Raw genomic sequence first — 23,109 nt, 5'->3', positions numbered from 1 at the left:
GGCCGGCTTACATGGCACCAGCCTTACGCATGGTGTCCCCGGTTCGCCTACATAGCCCGGTGCGGGTTATTCCACCTCCCCGCACTGGTCGGGCGACGGGGAGCATTCAACCAGGTAAGGTTGGGCAGGCTCAATGCTCAAGGGAGCCAGTACGCCTGCACGGTCCGGTATTTCCGGCGCCACCTTCCCATCCCAGCCCAGTACCACAAGTGCCTACACCACGCACCAGGCTTCCAGTGCGTTTCCAGAGCCCTGTTCCTCCTCCACGCACTCTCCCTATGGTGCGTGTCTCCAGCCCAGTGCCTCCAGTTCCGGCACCACGCACTAAGCCTCCTGTGCGTCTCCAGAGCCCTGTACGCACTGTTCCTTCTCCCCGTACTCGTCCTGATGTGCGTGCACTCAGCCCGGTGCCACCAGTGCCGGTACCACGCACCAGGCCTATAGTGCGCTTCGAGAGGTCAGTGTGCCCTGTCCCTGCTCCCCGCACTAGGTTTGAAGTGCGTGTCTCCAGTCCGGTGCCTCCAGTTCCGGCACCACGCACCAGGCCTACAGTGCGTCTCAGCCGGCCAGAGTCTGCCGTCTGCCCAACGGCGCCTGAACTGTCCGTCTGCCAAGCGCCGCATGAACTGCCCGTCTGTATTGAGCCTTCAAAGCCGCCCGTCTGCCATGAGCCTGCAAAGCCGCCCGTCTGCCATGAGCCTACAGAGCCTTCCGCCAGACAGGATCTGCCAGAGCCGCCAACCAGACAGGATCTGCCAGAGCCGCCAACCAGACAGGATCTGCCAGAGCCGCCAACCAGACAGGATCTGCCAGAGCCGCCAACCAGACAGGATCTGCCAGAGCCGCCAACCAGACAGGATCTGCCAGAGCCGCCAACCAGACAGGATCTGCCAGAGCCGCCAGCGAGCCATGAGCGTCCAGAGCCGCCAGCGAGCCATGAGCGTCCAGAGCCGTCAGCCAGCCATGAGCGTCCAGAGCCGTCAGCCAGCCATGAGCGTCCAGAGCCGTCAGCCAGCCATGAGCGTCCAGAGCCGTCAGCCAGCCATGAGCGTCCAGAGCCGTCAGCCAGTCATGAGCTGCCCCTCAGCCCAGAGCTGCCATTGATCCAGAACTGTCCCTCAGTCCAGAGCTGTCTCTCTGTCCGGAGCTGCCCTTCAGTCCGGAGTTGCCCCTCTATCCTGAGCTACCTCTCTATCCTGACCTACCTCTCGGTCCTGAGCTACCTTATCCCGGTGCTGCCCCTTGTCCTGGTGCTGCCCCTTATCTTAAGGTTAACATTTAAATTAAGTGGGTGTAAGATGAGGGTGGTCATTCTAAGGGGGAGACGTAAGCTGGGATTGACTATGGTGGGGTGGGGACCTCGCCCAGAGCCTGAGCCACCACCGTGGTCAGACGCCCACCCAGACCCTCCCCTAGACTTTTGGTGGTGCGTTCGGAGTACGCACCTTGAGGGGGGGGTTATGTCACGTTCCTGACCGGTTTTCTGTTATTTTGTATGTGTTTGACGGTCAGGGCGTGAGTTTGGGTGGGTAGTCTATGTTATGTGTTTCTATGTTGGTTAAAGGGTGACCTGATATGGCTCTCAATTAGAGGCAGGTGGTTTTCATTTCCTCTGATTGAGAGCCATATTAAGGTAGGTGTTTTCACATTGATTGTTGTGGGTGGTTGTCTCCTGTGTCTGTGTATGTTGCGCCACACGGGACTGTTTCGGGTTTGTTTGTTCGTTCGTTTGTTTTGTGTAGTCTGTTTTCCCTGTTCGTGCGTTCTTCGTTACATGTAAGTTCTTACGTTCAGGTCAGTCTACTTTCGTTTTGTTGTTTTGTTTAGTATCAAGTATAGTTCGTTTTTTGTCTTGTTTAAATAAATCATGTCTTATCACAACGCTGCGCCTTGGTTCAATCCATGCTCCTCCTCTTCGGATGAAGAGGAGGAGGAACACCGTTACAAATAGACTAGAAAAGGCCAATATCGGCTCGACCGATTATCATTTGTTCTCTAAATAGCACATTATCCAAATAGGCTGTCGCATGGTAGCCTTTAGCCTAGAGGATTTACTTCATACAAAGTCGCCATAAATTCAAAGTACACTCATAATTGACACTGCCGGACTGCACATGTGACCTGAATGCAGTTAATAAACCCTACAGGAAACCATATAGCCTGTAAAATAACGTATGCCTCTTTGAGCTGTTATTGTGACTGCAGACAGTCACAAATTTGATAAGCCTATGCAGAATTCACTACATAGGCATCTCTGTCACAGACAATGAAGTCTGTTAACAATTCATAGAGGCATGAGAGAAAATTCTATATTTTCCTGTCCTAAAGCCTAGGCTATTTTCCTATCCAGTCCCAATCCCACTGAAACCCAAAATCCTGTCTCGCATGACAATTCCTCATTTTATTCTGTAATCCATAGGTTGCATTATCAAAGCATGTCTCTTGCCAATGCATGTCAAAATAGCTATATAACATTTCCCCCGCTTCTCTGCGCTGTCTCGTACTTGCTGCCCATATGAGAGCTTCAGTAGAGAATATGTGATCGATAAACGGTATGAGAGTAGATATGGATATTTTTAAAACAGGTTAAGATACCTTGATATTTAATCTATTTCCACTATTTAAACTGATCTGCTATATGTATAACCATCAACCCGATTTTGCCAAATATAGGAGATATTCTGTCATTCTTTGATGGAAGTTATAGCAACTTTGGTCATTTGACTTTTGTTACTGCCGTTACAAAATGTGTATGATTCGACAACACTATACTTGGGGGACGCTCTGTGCATCTTGAGCGCGCTCTGTCGGGATAGCCTACTGCTGAAATGCACTGAATTGAGGAACATAATGTTCAAAATGGATGAATGGTCTGTTTCGCAATTCACAACAATGTCATTGGCGATCAAAGATAGTTACTCTATCATTACTAAATATCAGTTTAATTTGCTCTGAAATCTTTACATAGTGGCACAGCACCCCTCTTATTTGGGGAGAACCCTGGCATAGTGACCATACAGTATCTTGGTTTTAAACACTTTAAATGGACACTTCGGATTTTTGCAGTATTTCCCGGGACAATGTGGATAAATATGAATTATTCCCGGTATTGAAACTTGGGTGATTTTCTGAAGAATATTAATCCCTACAGTTTACTGAGTTGAAGTGTGATTGGAGTAACTTTTTCATATGTCACTGGTGTTCTAGAACCTGCACAAGTTATTTTTCAGTTGGTTCTTTCCACTGCTTGAGGCTCCATGGCAAAGGTTGTGACCTACATCAAGAGTATTTTTGGTTTTCAGGGCATTGATATGAATGGCATATGCATTTACAGTTTGAATGTGATGGTAGAGAGATAGTAGGAAAGGGATGGAGGAGTGTTGGAGGAAGGCGGTGCCGTGCCATGCATGATGAAAGTGTCAGAGGTGTTGAAGAGAAAACTGTAAATCTAGAGGAGCTGTGGTCTGGAATGTCCTACATGTTGGAACACGCTACCTCTGTTATGGAAGACCCCTTAAAGGAGACAGCTCTGCAGTGACCAGCTCAACTCACGCTAGGCTATACGACAGCAGCCTCTAATTCAACTTGAGCTAAGGCTAGCACTAACGCTAACATGCCATCCCCATGCTAAGAGCCTATTCTCATTGACGAAAGTTTAAGCAGAGGCACTGCGACAAGATTTCAATTGGCATAATATGTACATCAACTGTTTCAATTTACATGACATCCTTGTCTTCCTTACATTTCGTTGAGGCGGGCAACGTGGCATTTTTGCTCTGCAGCTCCAACTTACCGTAAACATCACAGTAGCCATTAGCCATGCAAACTATTCAACAATGCGAGTTTATGGTAGGTAGCAAGCTAAACAAAATTATTTCTGCATTCTCCTTAGCTACATCATAATAGCTGCATTAGCTAGTTAGCCAAATGCGGATGTTAGCTAAAACTGGGGAACTGCTTTGAGGTCGTCCCTAAAAAATTATAATAATGTACAATAAATTAAGACTACAGATTATTGAATGGGATAATATACAAATATTTTTTTGAATGATAATTTGAAACATAGTTTTAATGAGTAAATGTATTTATACATGTTTTCATTTTGATAAGAGATGAAACTACAATGGATTGAAGGTTATTTGTTGATGTAAAAATCTAAATGTACCGATTTTAAGGTTGTGTCATTAGATTTGGGGTGAGGTGGGGTCACGAAAAATGTTTGGGGGAAAAAATGGGGTCTCCACTGAAAAAGATTGAATAATCAAATCAAATCCAATTTTATTTTATTTGTCACATACACATGGTTAGCAGATGTTAATGCGAGTGTAACGAAATGCTTGTGCTTCTAGTTCCGACAATGCAGTAATAACCAACAAGTAATCTAACCTAACAATTCCACAACTACTACCTTATACACACAAGTGTAAAGGGATAAAGAATATGTACATAAAGATATATGAATGTGTGATGGTACAGAACGGCATAGGCAAGATGCAGTAGATGGTATAGAGTACAGTATATACATATGAGATGAGTAATGTAGGGTATATAAACATAAAGTGGCATAGTTTAAAGTGGCTAGTGATACATGTATTACATAAAGATGGCAAGATGCAGTAGATGATATAGAGTACAGTATATACATATACATATGAGATGAGTAATGTAGGGTATGTAAACATTATATTAAGTGGCATTGTTTAAAGTGGCTAGTGATACATTTGTACATAATTTCCATCAATTCCCATTATTAAAGTGGCTGGAGTTGAGTCAGTATGTTGGCAGCGGCCACTAAATGTTAGTGGTGGCTGTTTAACAGTCTGATGGCCTTGAGATAGAAGCTGTTTTTCAGTCTCTCGGTCCCTGCTTTGATGCACCTGTACTGACCTCGCCTTCTGGATGATAGCGGGGTGAACAGGCAGTGGCTCGGGTGGTTGTTGTCCTTGATGATCTTTATGGCCTTCCTGTGACATCGGGTGGTGTAGGTGTCCTGGAGGGCAGGTAGTTTGCCCCCGGTGATGCGTTGTGCAGACCTCACTACCCTCTGGAGAGCCTTACGGTTGTGGGCGGAGCAGTTGCCGTACCAGGCGGTGATACAGCCCGACAGGATGCTCTCGATTGTGCATCTGTAGAAGTTTGTGAGTGCTTTTGGTGACAAGCCGAATTTCTTCAGCCTCCTGAGGTTGAAGAGGCGCTGCTGTGCCTTCTTCACAACGCTGTCTGTGTGGGTGGACCAATTCAGTTTGTCCGTGATGTGTACACCGAGGAACTTAAAACTTTCCACCTTCTCCACTACTGTCCCGTCGATGTGGATAGGGGGGTGCTCCCTCTGCTGTTTCCTGAAGTCCACTATCATCTCCTTTGTTTTGTTGACGTTGAGTGTGAGGTTATTTTCCTGACACCACACTCCGAGGGCCCTCACCTCCTCCCTGTAGGCCGTCTCGTCGTTGTTGGTAATCAAGCCTACCACAGTAGTGTCGTCCGCAAACTTGATGATTGAGTTGGAGGCGTGCATGGCCACGCAGTCGTGGGTGAACAGGGAGTACAGGAGAGGGCTCAGAACGCACCCTTGTGGGGCCCCAGTGTTGAGGATCAGCGGGGTGGAGATGTTGTTACCTACCCTCACCACCTGGGGGCGGCCCGTCAGGAAGTCCAGGACCCAGTTGCACAGGGCGGGGTCGAGACCCAGGGTCTCGAGCTTGATGACGAGTTTGGAGGGTACTATGGTGTTAAATGCTGAGCTGTAGTCGATGAACAACATTCTCACATAGGTATTCCTCTTGTCCAGATGGGTTAGGGCAGTGTGCAGTGTGGTTGCGATTGCGTCATCTGTGGACCTATTGGGTCGGTAAGCAAATTGGAGTGGGTCTAGGGTGTCAGGTAGGGTGGAGGTGATATGGTCCTTGACTAGTCTCTCAAAGCCCTTCATGATGACGGAAGTGAGTGCTACGGGGCGGTAGTCGTTTCGCTCAGTTACCTTAGCTTTCTTGGGAACAGGAACAATGGTGGCCCTCTTGAAGCATGTGGGAACAGCAGACTGGGATAAGGATTGATTGAATATGTCCTTAAACACACCAGCCAGCTGGTCTGCGCATGCTCTGAGGACGCGGCTGGGAATGCCGTCTGGGCCTGCAGCCCAGTGCCAGACGGCACTGCCAGGCTTCATACAAGTCTTTATATGAGGTAAAAAGCTAATTGTGACTAAAAACATTGATAATTCTCTGTGGAATAAATCAGCTTCTTGCCTGCTTGCATAGCTAGCTTGCCTGGACGATGTCTTCCCACTGTCCAGTCGAGATTCCCATTTTCTGCTAAAATGTACAGACATTTTCATTATATTTGTGACTTGTTATATTGAGTTTTCACCTGTACTTCAGTAACAGCCTGTTCCATTCTGAAATTGTTGCCGTAGCTTAGCTTCAGTTGAAAACTCAATATAAGAAGTTACAAATATAATGAAAATGTCTATACATTTTAGCAGTTTAAAAAACATTTCTCTGCTATTACTATTTTTACTGTAGGAGTGTTGGGCTCAACAAGACAATTCTGTTGAGACTGCCGTGTTTGGAGGGGGGCAACTGTCGAGCGAGTGTTGTGCACAAACTCCAGAGGTAGCTGTCCAGACATGACAAGCTTGCAAGTTTACAATACAGTAATAAGTCTCAGGATTTGATTGGATACCTCTCGAGAATCTCCTTTAACTTTTGTCAATGTAAAAACGTCCTAAAGCTAACAGCCAATCTCCCTTTACTCAGCACAAGCTAAAGCTAACATGCCAGTCACTTTACTCAGCACATGATAAAGCTAACATGCCAGTCACATTACTCAGCACATGCTAAAGATAACACACCATCCCTTCCAAGAGGACATTAGCTTAAGCCGAGCTAATGCAAAAACTCTGCTGGCTCGCTCAATGTAAGCAGATTCCTGGCTTAGTCGTAGTAAATATACAGTGGCCAAGCACTTTCTAAGATGCTTGTTAAGAGATGCTTTCTAAGATGCTTGATCCTTGAAGTGTGTAGATTCAGTCTACACAGTTGGAATCTGATACAGTTGGAATCAGAGAAGTGCACTGGAGGTTTTGTTCCCTCTTTAATGTATGTGTGTTCCCCTATGGAGATCAGAGTGTATTATGAAGTGGCTTCTGTTCAAACCAATGAAAGTTGTTTTATATGCCATTATAAACTGGGTGGTTTGAGCACTGAATGCTGATTGGCTGACAGCCATGGTATATCAGACCGTATACCACGGGTATGACAACATGTATTTTTACTGCTTTAATTATGTTGGTAACCAGTTTATAATAGCAATAAAGCACCTCAGAGGTTTGTGGTATATGGCCAATATACCACGGCTAAGGACTGTATCCAGGCACTCCGCTTTGCGTCGTGCATAAGAACAGCCCTTATCCGTGGTATATTGGCCATATACCACACCCCCTTGTGCCTTAGCCTTATTGCTAAGCATCTTATATAATAGCATGTAGGCTGAACCTATGATCGATTCATTCATTTAAAGTTCTATCATAGTTTATAGACTTATCACATTTATGAAGTAATTGCACAAATATGTTTGTGGGGGGGGTCATGAAATTCACAGTCTGTTGTGGTGAGAGAAACTTTAAGGCTCGGTTTAAGGGATTTGGGTACAGGAGATGTCAGCAATTATTTCAAAGTCAACAGTTGCTTTCTTGAAGAGTTAATAAAGTGCAGTCATTCAGTGTAGATGTGAGGAGAGGAAACCCAAGCCACAGCTCAGAGAGGTTGACTTTCAGGAAACTAATCTCAGTGGATTTCTAGTCCCTCACCATAGTCCATGCGCGTGCGCGCACACACACACTCACACGCACACACACACTCACACGCACGCACACACACACATACACACACACTGTGCCTTTAGGGCCCATGTCAATAAAATCAGCCAAGCAAAAAAGAAACTTCGTTTCAATCTAGTGAACTCGGAATAGCTGCCTTACGCAACTTTACAGGCCATGTGATTTCTGTTTGCTTAAGTTCCACTAATTTGATTGCACTGGTTAAAAATAAACTATTTATTCTGACACGCTGGTACTTTTTAATAGTACACTTCTTCAACCCTGCACACACACACACACACACACACACACACACACACACACACACACACACACACACACACCAACACACACCTCTGAACCCTGTGTATTTTGTTTTATAAGTGAAAACATTCTCGGTATCCAGTCTGTAATTTGGTGGTTGTAGCGCAGCTTGCAGGAAATCTGTTTCCTTAAGGAAAAGAGAACTTGTCATTAGTGTCTACTGTGGAGGGGCTCGTCTGAGGAGAAGGCACGTATCAAAACAGTCTTTACAGAGAGAAGACTGCCATGCCATGCGTGTTGCAACAGGACCCAGCCCTCAGCACTCAGATCCAGCCTGTATGTTTCCCTCTCTCTTTCCCAGCAGGCAGCATCTGCTCATCAGCCCATGGCTTGTCAACACTGCCTGCGGAAAAACAAGACCTGTCAGACAAACAATCTTTGCATGATTTGCAGGGTTACTTGCTTTGCGATTTGTAAGAGATTTGGCTTCTCTTTTTATTATCTGTTAGGTAAACTGTACACACAGAGCTGCGAACTGTACAGACACACAGAGACATCTCTTGTTGTGTTGAATGGGGATGGTACTTTCTGAACCCTTTGAAAAATGTCAAGCCAGAAGCTGCCTCGTCACCACCTTTTTATCTGTCCCTATTGATGCTCATATCGCCGCTGGTTTTACTTATGTCAACTGACCAAACCATCCTCCTCACCCTCCATACCCTCCCCTCCTCACCCTCCATCCCCTCCTCACCCTCCATCCCCTCCTCACCCTCCTGATCCCTGGCACCTCTATTTTCACTGCTGTCACAGCGGCTGTGATTTTTCAGATTTCCCCCCCGCTCTGTTTAAGGGAGCTCTGACTCTATCCCGTCTCTCTCTGTGTGATTTTCCGTTAGGTCTGAGCTCGCACATTCCCCAAGCTGACATTCCAGAGATGGGAAGTCATTGGAGGGGATGTGCCAGTGTTGCGAGGCGTTCGTGTTCCAAGGGGCCTGCAAGGCCTGCCACGTAGTAATGATGGTTTGTGTTTTAGAATATAGCAGAACCAGCAGTGGAGAAAAATACCAAAAAACACATTTCTCATTATGTCTATCAGAGGTGAAATACAGACGTGAAGAAAGATGATGTGTTTGGATTTTGAGTAGCGTGTGTGGTTGTATGTGAGCGTGAGAAGAGAGGGGGAAGTCCCTACACATTTCACCATCCTAAGGCCGGGTAAGTCACTGTTGGTAAGTCACCTATGGTTTCATGATACAGATGTTTTCATTTGAAGTAACAAAGGCACAACGTTATCCTCGCAAGGCAAATATAATCAGGTAATCAAATGTTGGGTTTAGAAAACAAGTGGGAGGCTATGATTCAACAGGTTATAAAACATCCCCCACCGTTTCCATGGTGATAGTTGCCAGAATATCTCTTTGTGTCTTAAGGCTCCTGTATGAAGGGATACAGGTAAGCAGATGGTGGCAGTGAGATATCAGTATCAGAATGCGTCCAAAATGGCACCCTATTCCCTACATAGTAGTGCTTTACTTTTGACCAGATAATAGGATGCCATTTCAGAAACAGCCTCAGTCTCTCCTGCTCTGCAGTCTGACACGTCTCTCTCTCTCTCTCTCTCTCTCTCTCTCTCTCTCTCTCTCTCTCTCTCTCTCTCTCTCTTTCTCTCTCTCTCTGTCTCTCTCTCTCTCCTGCAGCTCTGATAGAGAATGTCCACTCCTCCTCCTCCGACAGGCGCGAGGTTGGCGAGGGCAAGGCCAGCGAGCTGTCACTATGGAGACCCCCACTCAACACCATCACCGTTTCCAAGAAACGCAACTGGCTCCAGCAGAGCTCTGGGAGGCCACATCACACCACCCAGGACGACTCCCAGTGCATTCTGGGAGCAGAGGAGGACAATGGACATGGACACACACCCCTACCCCCTCCTAGCCCCTCCCCGGAGTACCTAAAAGCCCCCGGACCACCGCCCTCTCGGCCCCTCCGCCTGCACCTACCCCAGGTAAGCATGTGCCACGCCCGCGTTGGGCCCCAGCCCAGGTGTGTGGACCCGGCCGAGGAGAATGATGCGGATGACGAGGGGGAGATCTGGTACAACCCCATCCCTGAGGATGAAGAACCAGAGCTGCCTCACATTTACAGACCCACCGCCATCCCCCAGGTCAGACTGATGGTCCCTACACGGCCCCAGGAGCTCCAAGCCCCCCAGATCCAGAGCAGGCCCAGCCGGGAAGGGGGGGGCGGGTGGACCCTGGAAGGCTGCAGCCCTGACCTGGAGGTTGTGGGGGAGAGCCTGGGTGGCGGAGATGGAGGTGGAGAGGGGAGTCAGCAGGGGAATGCTGTACATTCCATGGAGCCGTCGGTACAGCTGCACAGACAGATGCTGCTCACATGCAAACCTCAGGAGGAGGGGCCATCCAGTTCCAGCAGAGCCACAGCTGCAGGTAAATAACCTCTAGAACTATGTCTATCCATCTCCCTCCTCCTAGTCTTACACTCTTTCTAATCTACTCTCACTCGCTCCTTTTCTTTTCTTTTACTATCCCTTTCTCCTCTTTCTCTGTACTCACCTCTTTCCCTTCCTCAATTTAGTGCCGGCGGCTGTCTGTCTGTCTGTCTCTCAGTCAATCAGTCTTTCAATCAGTCTTGAGACACCACCCACACACACATACCTCTCCTCTCTCTAATCATATCTCTACATAGTGGTGTCAGTCATTAGGCTAGCTAAACCCAGCCAGACATTAGTTAGCCAGGTGGAATTAGTTGGCATTCCTGAAGGGAATAAATATTTCTTTGTGACTGAAGCTCATTCCGGGGATTAAGCAACGCTGTAGACTAGGGCTGTCCGAGTTAACCAATTTACTGAAGTTCACTTTTTGTAATTTCAGTGCACAATTTGTTTATTTATTGCGATTAATCCCATTGTCTGAAAGCATTCAAAATACACTGTGTGTGTGTGGGTGGGTGGCAGACCTGGAATTTTGTGATTTTAGTGGTAAGGCCATTTGGCCTTAAGAGGTTCCCAATCTACCAGGGCACCAAGGCCATCTGCTAGGGCACCAAGGCCATCTGCTAGGGCACCAAGGCCATTAACCAAAATAACCAATTAAATTGCTTTGAAAACAGAAAAACAGTAGCTATTCTCTTTAAAAAAACATGTCTATGTAAATGTACATAAATAATTAGCCTACAGTACATCTAAAGTGTGCCCCCATCATGTCAGCACCAGACCGATGCTGACATGAGGGAGGCGCCAGAAAATGTAGCCACACTTTAATGAGACTTTTAATTACATATACTGTATATACAGGCTAAACACCAGTCATGTTTGGCAAATATAATCTAGGATCATTCTTAATAAAGGCTTGATTCTGTCGACATACAGTGCATTCGGAAAGTATTCAGACCCCTTGACTTTTTCCACATTTTGTTACGTTACAGCCTTATTCTAAAATAGATTATAAAATGAAAAAAGCAAAAACAGGTTTTTAGAATTTGTTGCTGTCCCGTTTTTTTCCTCCATTTTATGAGGCATGTCTTACCATGTTCCGACCATAGGAATGTTAAGGGGATTATTTTATAAACACTTCCTCATATGTCATTGAAACCAGTATTTCTTAAATGTTGTCAACTTTCTTTCATTGTCCAGCAGCCAAAAGCACAATCCTAGTCATATTACCAACCCATGCTAGTTGTTGCGTCTTGTCCCGAAGCTGCTCCTGCGTTGTCTTGGCTGTGTGCTTCGGTCGATGTCCTGTTGAAATAGTTTATCAACATTTTAATCTTAAACATTCTGATCTGTTGCATCAGCCTCATTGCTCATTATGTACAGGGGTTGTATTAATTTGGGATCTATCGCGTCCCAGAACAGTCCCAGAGTATGTTTAGACTATTTTTTTCTTGCACAGAAGGACAAGCTGACCAATAGAATATGTCAATGTTTGTACATTGACATAGGCTAGTGCTTTTGCTGTTCGTTATTCATCTTGTTGGCTGACAAAAAGTAAATGTGGACAATTCTTCTAACATCTTCAATATGCGCCTCGGAATTGGATAAGAAGGATGCGCACCTTTGCATCCCCGGTGTGTCTTCACTTGTAGCCTACTTCAGAGCTGGGATGCCTGTGAGAAGGACCAGATCATGTGACGGGCATTGGCTAATAAGAATTTAGATATTTGAGAGACCCATGTGAGTGAGAGGTGCTTCGGAGCATGGCGATTGGCAGCCAGGAGAAAGGAAAGGAATTATTATATTCAGCCCAAGGGCACAACGGCCACTTTGGCCGCAAGACATTAATTATTTTAGGCGTCATTGCTGGGAAATTTGAGGCCTGGTGTGTTTGTTTCAGTGTTGAGACTGCACAGCATGATTTTAACTTATGTAGGGTGTCCAATCAAAAATGCATATTTTGACCAACTTCTTGTCTCTATCATAATCTGTCCAAACTTTATTGAAGTTTTTACCCTTGTAGAATGGCCAGAATTAGGGTGACTAAAAATCAATGGAGGAAAGAGAAAAAAAGTGGTCTGGAAAAATTGCTTTGCGTCAGTAAGGCTGGATTCTGTACAATAATTAAATCTACATGGCTACCTGACAGGCTCGTCTGTCTTCTCGAATCCGCAGGACATAAAACAATATAGAGGTAAGATGGATAGCGATTTAGAAACATGACATGTAGTATTTTCATATTTTAGTATACGTTTAATTTGACATTTCTGTTCTTTTTCGAAGATTGCGCATCAAAACAAGTGTATCTCTGTGAAATGTCAACAGAGCACTGAGCAGCATATACCAAGCTTTTCATTTTCAGGCCTTTTACATTTATTTCAGCTCGTGTCATGCTAATTTTGCTTTGAAGATGACGACCACAAAATGTAAAATCCTCAAAAGTGTTTATGAGAAACCTGCACCGCTATGTCAACAGAGCTCAGTGCTTATTATCAGGTGTATTAGGTTAGGTTACTACTTTTTGGATATAATGTTAGTATGTTAGGGAAAAACCCCACTGAACGATTCAGAACATAAAAAATGATATTTGTCTTCACATAAGGAATTGAAATTTCATCACCAAAGTGCGTTTTCACCCACTCTGGGCAGAGAGGGTGTACCCCCTATATTGTGATGACAGCTCCTACACAACTCTCTTAATACGTTGTATTTTTATTTTATTTTTTTAACTTCTTCTTTTGACTGCTCTGATGTGGCAACACGGTTGTTTGGACATTTTGACAAATCTTGAAGTGAACCCATAATTATGACTTTTAACTACTGTCTTCTATGGCATGCAAAAGAGCTTTCTGGTTGTTGAACGCAAAGCGAAGCTAAATAGCAAGGATATACTTATTTCTTCTGCATAATTGGCAGCAGCCATAGCAACAGAAGTTCTTTATGAAAGTCATAATAAGCCTGACACGTGCACTGGTGTTGCTCACTTGACTTTGACTAAATGTATTAGTGAAAAGAGCAAACTACCAGATATATATTGGTAATACTAGTTGGTTAGAAGTTTTAAAAGTATTAAAACACTTTTTACATTTGTCTGAGTGAACAACAGCATATGTTTTGGAACCTCCTTCATCCTACATCTCCAGTCTTGTCTTGGGGACATTCCCTCCAAAACAATGTGTTCTGAGGGGACATTCTCCCTCTGAACCTTTTTTGTGAGAGTGAGTGACATAACACAAGGGTTGATTGACAGGTGGCGGCCAACAGCTAGAGCTCGGCCAATGGGTAACAACAAAGCCCCGGCTCACAGTGACATCACATGCTGAGTGGCCAAAGTCTCAGTCATGAAAGACTTTACATGCAGGATCAGGATTAGGCTTAGGCCAGGGCCTGAGGGGGGTCTCAGTGTTCCAGCACATGAATGCTGGAATAGCCACAGACACTGATTATAACCAATTAAAACTAAGCTATTTTCTGCTCTTGTCATTTGATATGGTACAGTGTGAAATTCCAGATATTTCCCACAGTCTTTCATGGTTAAACGATGAAAGGGTAAAGCACGTAGAAAGCCTCCTCTGTGTAGAGAGAAGTTGCATGATTATTCTGTTGGTTTATCAATCTGTTCTTATTCTGTGAATTCTGTGTGAATTCTGTGTGATTGATCTGTGACTGAGTCAGAAAGGCATTTACAGGAACTTGTGTCATTAATGAGTCAGTATGTTGTTGTGTTGTGTGGAATGTGGCGTCCTTGTGATAGTGTAGGTCGCCTAGTTATCTGGGAGATGTGCTGCTTGCTGTGTTCTGTGTTGTGAATGATGGGGAGTGTTCAGTGAGTGTTTTGTGTTTCAGTGTTCCACTCCGGAACTCCCTGCTCGTTGTTGACTTTGCGGTCGGCTCCTGTGGGTTAGCCGACGCCACTCCACACTTCAACCCGTGTCTCAACAAAAAAGAACCTACCGCATTACGTGTCATCAAACAGAAAGTGTGTGTGTGTGTGTTACTACGTTGTGTGTGTGCCAGCTAGGCACCCAGTGAGAGGTGAAGTTACCTATTTATCCGTCAGTCAGTCAGTCACAGTGGTTGTGAACGGCGGTGAGGTGAGCCCTATAATAATAATAATAATGATGATGATGATGACGATGATGATGTATGTGTCCAGGTCTCTGTAAAGTGGTAAAAATACTCCCATAATCCTTTGGGATGTAACAGGAGCTGAGTGCTACATCTAAATGAGATGCTGTCACGGCGGGAAGTGGCAGTGTGACAGGCCGTGTTTTGGGTTTGCAGGAGGACAATGTATCAGACATGTCCCTGACTTAACCCTTGTGTAGTCTTAACATTCTGTATACTCCCCTTGTCCTAAAGGTAAAAAATGCCCCGCCTTCACTAAACCCCTAAAATAATGCAGCTTATTGAACTTTAAACCCCAAATCTATTTTGCATGAAGAAACAACCTGTCATTCATCACAAACTTTGTGAATATCTGGGTTTTCCCTCTTTACAATGCAGAAAGACTGCATTTAATCAGTGGACACCATTTGTTTTTATTACAACACAGCTGTCATAATTGTTTTCTTTACTTAAGTAGAGGTTTATTATTATTATTACTAAAGATACTGTATAGGTGTAAACATATTTTTTTTAGCAAGAGATAGCACTTCTATAGCCTAAGAAAGTATCAGAAATGTGCAGAAAGTAGTTTTGAATGCATTTTATTGAAGGGAAGCAATAACAGTCTTGAACTTTTTTGGCAACATAGTGATATATTCTTACATACTGTACAATGAGGAATTCAACTACAAAATACTAGTCGTCTCCCATTTTTTGAGCCATTGCCCCCACCCACAAGGTGTATAAACAACAACAATATATACGAATAAAATAAGATAATAGATACAAAACAAAAACGTGAAGAACATAAATCAGTCAATTCTAATTAGCACATGTAGGACAGTGTGCAAGTGTGTGAGCATGGACTTTGCAGATATTCTCACATGTGCAGCACATAGTATTTGTTTTACAGTCCTTCTTTGGGGGACAGAATTGGCATCTCCTCCTCTTGCCTGCCCCATCTGCAGCCTCAGGTGGATCAGGACAAGATTCAGCCCCCTGAACAGCTTTCACAAGCGCTGCAGAGGCTGCTGTGCGGGGGAGGCGCTCACTTCTTTAAATGTGTGGTGTTACAAGTGCCTTTCCCAGCTGCTCCAGGAACACCCTCCTCTTGTTCCGCTTATCAGGCATCCAGGTAGGGTTGATCTTGTTCCATATCACGAAGGCATTGTATGAGGACACATCAATCATGTTATGGAAGATGACCAGGGGCCAGCGGGCAGTCATCCTCCTGCAGCTGTAAGTTCCAATCACCTTGTCCAGGTTGTCCGTGCCTCATTTGTTGTGGTTGTAGTCCAGGATGATGGCTGGCTTCCTGTCCTCACGATCACTGATCTCAGCCGTTTTGTGCAGTGTGCTCAGGAGGACCACATTCTTGTTCCTCTTTGGGAGGTAAGAAACTAGAGTGGTGGTGGGGGTGAAGGCAAACTTTGATGAGAAGCCCTCTCTCCCCCTTGTTGCAAGGAGTGCAGGGGGAGCTCAGGCTTGTTCTTTCTAACTGTGCCAACCATGATGATTGTAACGTCCTGACCAGAGTTCTTATGTGTTTTGCATGTTTAGTGTTGGTCAGGACGTGAGCTGGGTGGGAATTCTATGTTGTGTGTCTAGTTCGTCTGTTTCTATGTTCAGCCTGATATGGTTCTCAATCAGAGACAGCTGTCAATCGTTGTCCCTGATTGAGAATCATATATAGGTGGCTTGTTTTGTGTTGGGGATTGTGGGTGGTTATTTCCTGTCTCTGTGTTTGTGTTCTGCACCAGCTAGGACTGTGACGGTATGTTCTTTTGTTGTTTTGTATAGTGTATTGTTTTGTGTTGATTAAATTCATTATGGAAAATTACCACGCTGCGTATTGGTCCTCTGATCCTTCTCGCCTCTCCTCGTCTGAGGAGGAGGACGAAGTAGACTGCCGTTACAGAACCACCCACCAAACAAGGATCAAGCAGCGTGGCAACGGGCAGCAGCGACAGCAGCAGCGGTACCAGGAGGAATGGTCATGGGAGCAAATATTTAACGGAGAAGGACCCTGGGCTAAGGTTGGAGAATATCGCCGCTCTCGGGAAGAGATGGAGGCAGCTAAAGCCCAGGAGCGGTGGTCTGAGGAGGCAGCACGGAAGCGGGGCTGGAAGCCCGTGAAGAAACCCCAAAAATGTCTTGGGGGGGGGGGGGGCTAAAGGGTAGTGTGGCGAGGGCAGGTAGGAAACCTGCGCCCACTTCCCATGCTTACCGTGGAGAGCAGGAGTACGGGCAGGCACCTTGTAATGCGGAAGACCGCACGGTGTCTCCTGTACGGGTGCATAGCCCGGTGCGGGTTATTCCACCTCCCCGCACTGGGCGGGCTAGAGTGAGCATTGAGCCAAGTGCCATGAAGCCGGCTCTACATATCTGGCCTCCAGTACGTCTCCTCGGGCCGGTGTACATGGCACCAGCCTTACGCATGGTGTCCCCGGTTCGCCAACACAGCCCAGTGCGGGTTATTCCACCTCCCCGCACTGGACGGGCTACGGGGAGCATGCAACCAGGTAAGGTTGGGCAGGCTCAGTGCTCAAGGGAGCCAGTACGCCTGCACAGTCCGGTATATCCGGCGCTACCTTCCCGCTCCAGCCCAGTACCACCAGTGCCTACACCACGCACCAGGCTTCCAGTGCGTCTCCAGAGCCCTGTTCCTCCTCCACGCACTCTCCCTGTGGTGCGTGTCTCCAGCTCAGTACCTCCAGTTCCGGCACCACGCACCAAGCCTCCTGTGCGTCTCCAGAGCCCTGTACGCACTGTTCCTTCTCCCCGCACTCGCCCTGAGGTGCGTGCCCTCAGCCCGGTACCACCAGTGCCGGTACCACGCACCAGGCCTATAGTGCGCATCGAGAGTCCAGTGTGCCCTGTTCCTGCTCCCCGCACTAGCCTTGAGGTGCGTGTCTCCAGTCCGGTAGCATCAGTTCCGGCACCACGCACCAGGCCTACTGTGCGCCTCAGCAGGTCAGAGTCGGCCGTCTGCCCAACGCCGCCTGCACTGCTCGTCTGTCCAGCGCCGTCTGAGCTGCCTGCCTGCCCAGCGCCGTCTGAACTGCCTGCACTGCTCGTCTGCTCAACGCCGCCTGCACTGCTCGTCTGTCCAGCGCCGTCTGAGCTGCCTGCCTGCCCAGCGCCGTCTGAACTGCCTGCACTGCTCGTCTGCTCAACGCCGCCTGCACTGCTCGTCTGCCCAGCGCCGTCTGAGCTGCCTGCACTGCCTGCCTGCCCAGCACCATCTGAGCCATCCGTCTGCCCAGCGCCGTCTGAGCCATCCGTCTGCCCAGCGCCGTCTGAGCCATCCGTCTGCCCAGCGCCGTCTGAGCCATCCGTCTGCCCAGTGCCGTCTGAGCCATCCGTCTGCCCAGCGCCATCTGAGCCATCCGTCTGCCCAGCGCCGTCTGAGTCATCTGTCTGCCCAGCGCCATCTGAGCCATCTGTCTGCCCAGCGCCATCTGAGCCGTCCGTCTGCCACGAGCCATTAGAGCCGCCCGTCTGTCCCGAGCCATTAGAGCCGTCCGTCAGTCAGGAGCCGCTAGAGCCGTCCGTCAGTCAGGAGCTGCCAGAGCCGCCAGCCAGTCAGGAGCTGCCAGAGCCGCCAGCCAGTCAGGAGCTGCCAGAGCCGCCAGCCAGTCAGGAGCTGCCAGAGCCGCCAGCCAGTCAGGAGCTGCCAGAGCTGCCCTCCAGTCATGAGCTGCCCTCCAGTCATGAGCTGCCCTCCAGTCATGAGCTGCCCTATAGTCATGAGCTGCCCTACAGTCATGAGCTGCCCTCCAGTCATGAGCTGCCCTCCAGTCATGAGCTGCCCTCCAGTCATGAGCTGCCCTCCAGTCATGAGCTGCCCTCCAGTCATGAGCTGCCCTACAGTCATGAGCTGCCACCCAGTCCGGAGCTGCCACCCAGTCCGGAGCTGCCACCCAGTCCGGAGCTGCCACCCAGTCCGGAGCTGCCACTCAGTCCGGAGCTGCCACTCAGTCCGGAGCTGCCATTGAGTCCGGAGCTGCCATTCGTCCTGAGCTGCCCCTCTGTCATGAGCTACCTCTCTGTCCTGAGCTACCTCTCTGTCCTGAGCTACCTCCTAAATCATGTGGGGGCCTTGGGGAGGATTCTTAGGCCAAGGTCGTGGGCGAGGGTCGCCACTCAAAGGACGCTAAGGAGGGGGACAAAGACAGTGGTGGAGTGGTGTCCTCGTCCACCGCCGGAGCCGCCACCGCGGACAGATGCCCACCCAGACCCTCCCCTTGAGTTTTAGGGGTGCGTTCGGAGTCCGCACCTCAGGGGGGGGGTACTGTAACGTCCTGACCAGAGTTCTTATGTGTTTTGCTTGTTTAGTGTTGGTCAGGACGTGAGCTGGGTGGGAATTCTATGTTGTGTGTCTAGTTCGTCTGTTTCTATGTTCAGCCTGATATGGTTCTCAATCAGAGACAGCTGTCAATCGTTGTCCCTGATTGAGAATCATATATAGGTGGCTTGTTTTGTGTTGGGGATTGTGGGTGGTTATTTCCTGTCTCTGTGTTTGTGTTCTGCACCAGCTAGGACTGTGACGGTATGTTCTTTTGTTGTTTTGTATAGTGTATTGTTTTGTGTTGATTAAATTCATTATGGAAAATTACCACGCTGCGTATTGGTCCTCTGATCCTTCTCGCCTCTCCTCGTCTGAGGAGGAGGACGAAGTAGACTGCCGTTACAATGATCTTCCTCTTCAGGAGCTGCTGGCTGAGTTCATAAGAGGTGAAGAAATTGTCACGTGACATTGTACCCCATTTGTCCATCTGTCACATCAAGCACAACCCGCATCCCCTGGTTCTTCACCGGGCCTCCACTGGTCGGCTTCCCTGTGTAGACTTGCATCTTCCAAGCGTAGCTGGATTGTGCATCACAGGCCACCCATATCTTGATGCCATACTTTGCTGGCTTGCTGGGCATATACTGCCGGAAAGGACAGCGACCTTTTGACAAAAGAGATTACTATCAGTAATTAGTATCAATGTCACAGAAAACAATCACATAAATCAGTGATATTACAGCAATACCTAATAAAATGAACAGTGAAAATCACTTACATTACAGATATGAATATAAAAATGTACCTCTGAATGGAACCAGTTGCTCATCCACTGTTACTTCAGGCCCAGGGTTGTAGAGGTATGGCAGACGCTCCACCCACTTCTCCCAGACCTCTCTTGTCAAATCGTAGCATTCTTGGTAAAGTGTGAAAGACTTTCAGTGGCATTGTGGCACGGAAAATCGACCTTCCACTCCCTGCATCCCAGAGACTACATGTAGCCTCACCTCGGGACCTTACACACCCGCTAAGATTAGCAGCCCTATGTAGGCACGCAGGTCAATCTTATCCATCCTTTTCCAGTTGTCTCCATATTTACGGAAATCCTCCAAATTTGTCATCTCCGGGATGATTTTTTCTATGGCTGGTGTGATGAACATGTAGAATGTTGAGGTGATGTCCTGGGCATGGACAACTGCATGTCTTGTGGGCCATGGGGTCATCCTTATGACATTTTGTGCTGCCATCCTGCCCTGGTTGTCATATGGTGACAAGGACCATGTTATTTTGCTGTTCTTTGACAAAAATGTCTCTCTTTCATCTTGGGGGATTTCTTCTTCATCTGAAGATGATGCATCGTGCTCTGGGTTGTATTCTTCCCCCATCTTCTTCTTCAGATACCTACTCTTCTAAATCATTGCTCTCTTGTTCCTCCTGGACATCTGAAAAAATCTGATCTACAACCTGTTGTGCACTGAGAATCATGGCTTCAGCAAAGAGAGAACTGGGGGGACTGTCATCTGCAGCACCTTTATAGCCTCTGACTACATTCCCCATTAGTAAACAATGCTTTCAAGAAATTTTTATTTTGTCTGAAATTTTGTTAATTTTGTCTGTGAACTTGAGTCATGTGTGGGGTCATGGAGGGGAGATGGTGCACATGCACAAGAACGTTTTAGTTTTGTCTGAGTTCATCAGTAGCACACATAATCTACATTTCTCATTGTGTGTGTGTGTGTGTCTGTCGTTGTGTTTTTTGTGGTGTGTAAATTATTTTAAAACTGCCATGTCAAAAATGACCCTAAGACAATCTTTGTACCCTGGTGGTGTACAGCTTTCATGGAAATAAGAACAAAGGCGATGTTTCACTTTTTCTAATGTTGGGGTCACTCTAGGAAAAGTAATCCAATTTCAAGTTGAAAAAAGATCATTTAGGGTTTTTTCTCTGCTCTTAAACATAGTGGGGGGTCATTTTTGACCCTTAAGACAACACGGTTAAGCAGGGTGTACTATTAGCTGGTTGGTGGGGTTATTGGGAGGGGAGGTAAGGTTGAGAACTTAAGTTTAAAGGACAAATGTCTGCTGTGCTGTGTGATTTGGCCTTCTAGTCGTGAGTGACTAACTGACTGACTGACTGGTCATGGAATTGTTTCACCCCTCTCCCCACAGGGAGTAATGGAGACCTGTCACTCAATCTACTTTCCACAGGCTACAGGGAGGAACAGACATGGGGGTAGTATGATCACTGCATTCAGTAGCGCCATATTGTCCACATGCAGCCTGTAAAAGAAGGCCCTAGATTAGAATAAAAGGGGGATAGAAGAATGGAGAGGGGAACTATAGTGTCCTACTCCTTTTTCAGGTTTTTGTGATGCCTACATCCTATCACCCTCCTCCTCTTCTCCTTTATAAAGTCTCAATCCCCTCTTCACTATGAGCCAAACCCGCTAGCACAGAGGGCTACTTCATTACAAGTGGCTAAAAATGGATAACACTTTGTTACTGGCTTTGAATAATAAGAGTGTCTGTTGAATAATAATTAATTTATGCACGTTAGATTAGAATGACCCAGTTCAACACTAGACCTACTATCTCTGTCTTTCTGTCCGGCTGGTTGGTTGGTTCTTTTTCCTAACCGGATACACCCTAGACTCCTCATAGGGCTGTCATTGACTGCTCCTTTGTCTGGCTGAATGCTGTGTTTGTATGGAGGATAATGACGAATGGACTATAGAGAGCATGTAGAGGCAGGTGTGTGTTCCCATAGCGCCTGGACAGGAAATCTGGAAGTTGGGCCTATGGGGTCAAATGTGATCAGAGCTATTTTTATGGTTGTTTGGATCGGATCAGCCTGCAAAAGTGAAGCGCTGTAGTAAATGAAGGATCATTTCATTAATTTTGACTCAGGGGATCACAAGAGTGAAAATATACACACACACACACACACACACACACACACACACACACACACTGTTGTTGGAGATACAGAGGATCTCTGGGCTGAGTTGGAATGCCTGTGGCAGTAGCCTTAGTCTACATAGAGAGCAAGACAGTCTGCGTTGGCAGGTAGCCATGTTGTTGTGCTATTGGGAGTATAGAAAGCATAGGGCCTGCCTACCATGCCTGGCTATGTGTGTATCCCAAATGGCACCCTGTTTCCTATTTAGTACACTATAAGGCCCATAGGGTAATGGTCAAAAGTAGTTCAGTGGTGCACTGTAGGGAATAGGGGACGTATACTATATTTGGTCACCATACTATATTTGTTCACTATTGTAATGAAACACCTCCCTTGGCTGCTATGGCCTCTGAAAGGATTCCAGCACTGAATGATTTAGGCCTCAAGGAGAGGAGAGACACCAATACAGTGTCTCTGACTGTGTTCCAAATTGCAGCCTATTCCCTATACAGTGCACTACTTTGATCAGAGACCTATGGGCCCTGGTCGAAAGTAGTGCACTAGAGAATAGGGTGCCAGAGAACAGTGCACTAGAGAACTCTCTTTCCTTCTCTGTTTTTGTCTATAATGAGTGTGTGAGAGTTTGCAGGGGGGAGGGCAGTTTTTCACTTTAAAATGTATGCCCCAAAAAAACAATGATTGCAAAGTTGAAGGGATATTTTGGGATTTTGGCAATGAAAGCCATTATCTACTTCCCCAGAGTCAGATTAATCCGTGGATGCCATTTTTATGGCTCTGTGTGCAGTTTGAAGGAAATTGCTAACTAGCGTTAGCGCAATTGCTAACTGGCGTTAGCGCATTTGCTAGCTAGCATTAGCGCAGTTAGCATTGGCTCGCGAAACTACCTCTAACTTCTTTCAAACTGGATGCAGAGACATACAAATGGTATCCATGTAGCAACAGTCATCAAAATTGTTAAAATGTTCTAAAAACAGTTGTAATACATGCAACAGTTGGACAATATATGAAGATACTGTCGTTCTGCCCCTGAACAAGACAGTTAACCCACTGTTCCTAGGCCGTCATTGCAAATAAGAATTTGTTCTTAACTGACTTGCCTAGTTAAATAAAGAATTATAGCATATTAAACATTTTACTGGCATGGACAAATAATGAATGAAGTTCAAGAATTTTGTTGGGAATTCAGGTATTCAATTTAATGTCAAATATCACTTTTTTTTCTTAGAATGCACTCATATTTACATTTTCTAATGCTATCAGGC

General features: G+C 46.6%; 1 protein-coding gene across 1 annotated transcript in view; it reads left to right on the top strand.

Annotated features, from left to right (window-relative positions):
- LOC120054993 (rho GTPase-activating protein SYDE2-like) overlaps positions 1 to 23,109 on the top strand; it is an 81,107-nt gene that overhangs the window by 10,876 nt on the left and 47,122 nt on the right. Inside the window, exon 2 of the mRNA XM_039002808.1 lies at positions 9,778 to 10,524. Coding sequence (XP_038858736.1) covers positions 9,778 to 10,524 — 747 coding nt within the window. The remainder of the gene's footprint in view (positions 1 to 9,777; positions 10,525 to 23,109) is intronic.

This window comes from Salvelinus namaycush, chromosome 10 (genome assembly GCF_016432855.1).
Source record: "Salvelinus namaycush isolate Seneca chromosome 10, SaNama_1.0, whole genome shotgun sequence".
NCBI classification, from domain to species: domain Eukaryota; kingdom Metazoa; phylum Chordata; class Actinopteri; order Salmoniformes; family Salmonidae; genus Salvelinus; species Salvelinus namaycush.
The sequence above is the reverse complement of the archived record's forward strand: the minus strand, read 5'-3'. Positions and strand labels throughout refer to the sequence as shown.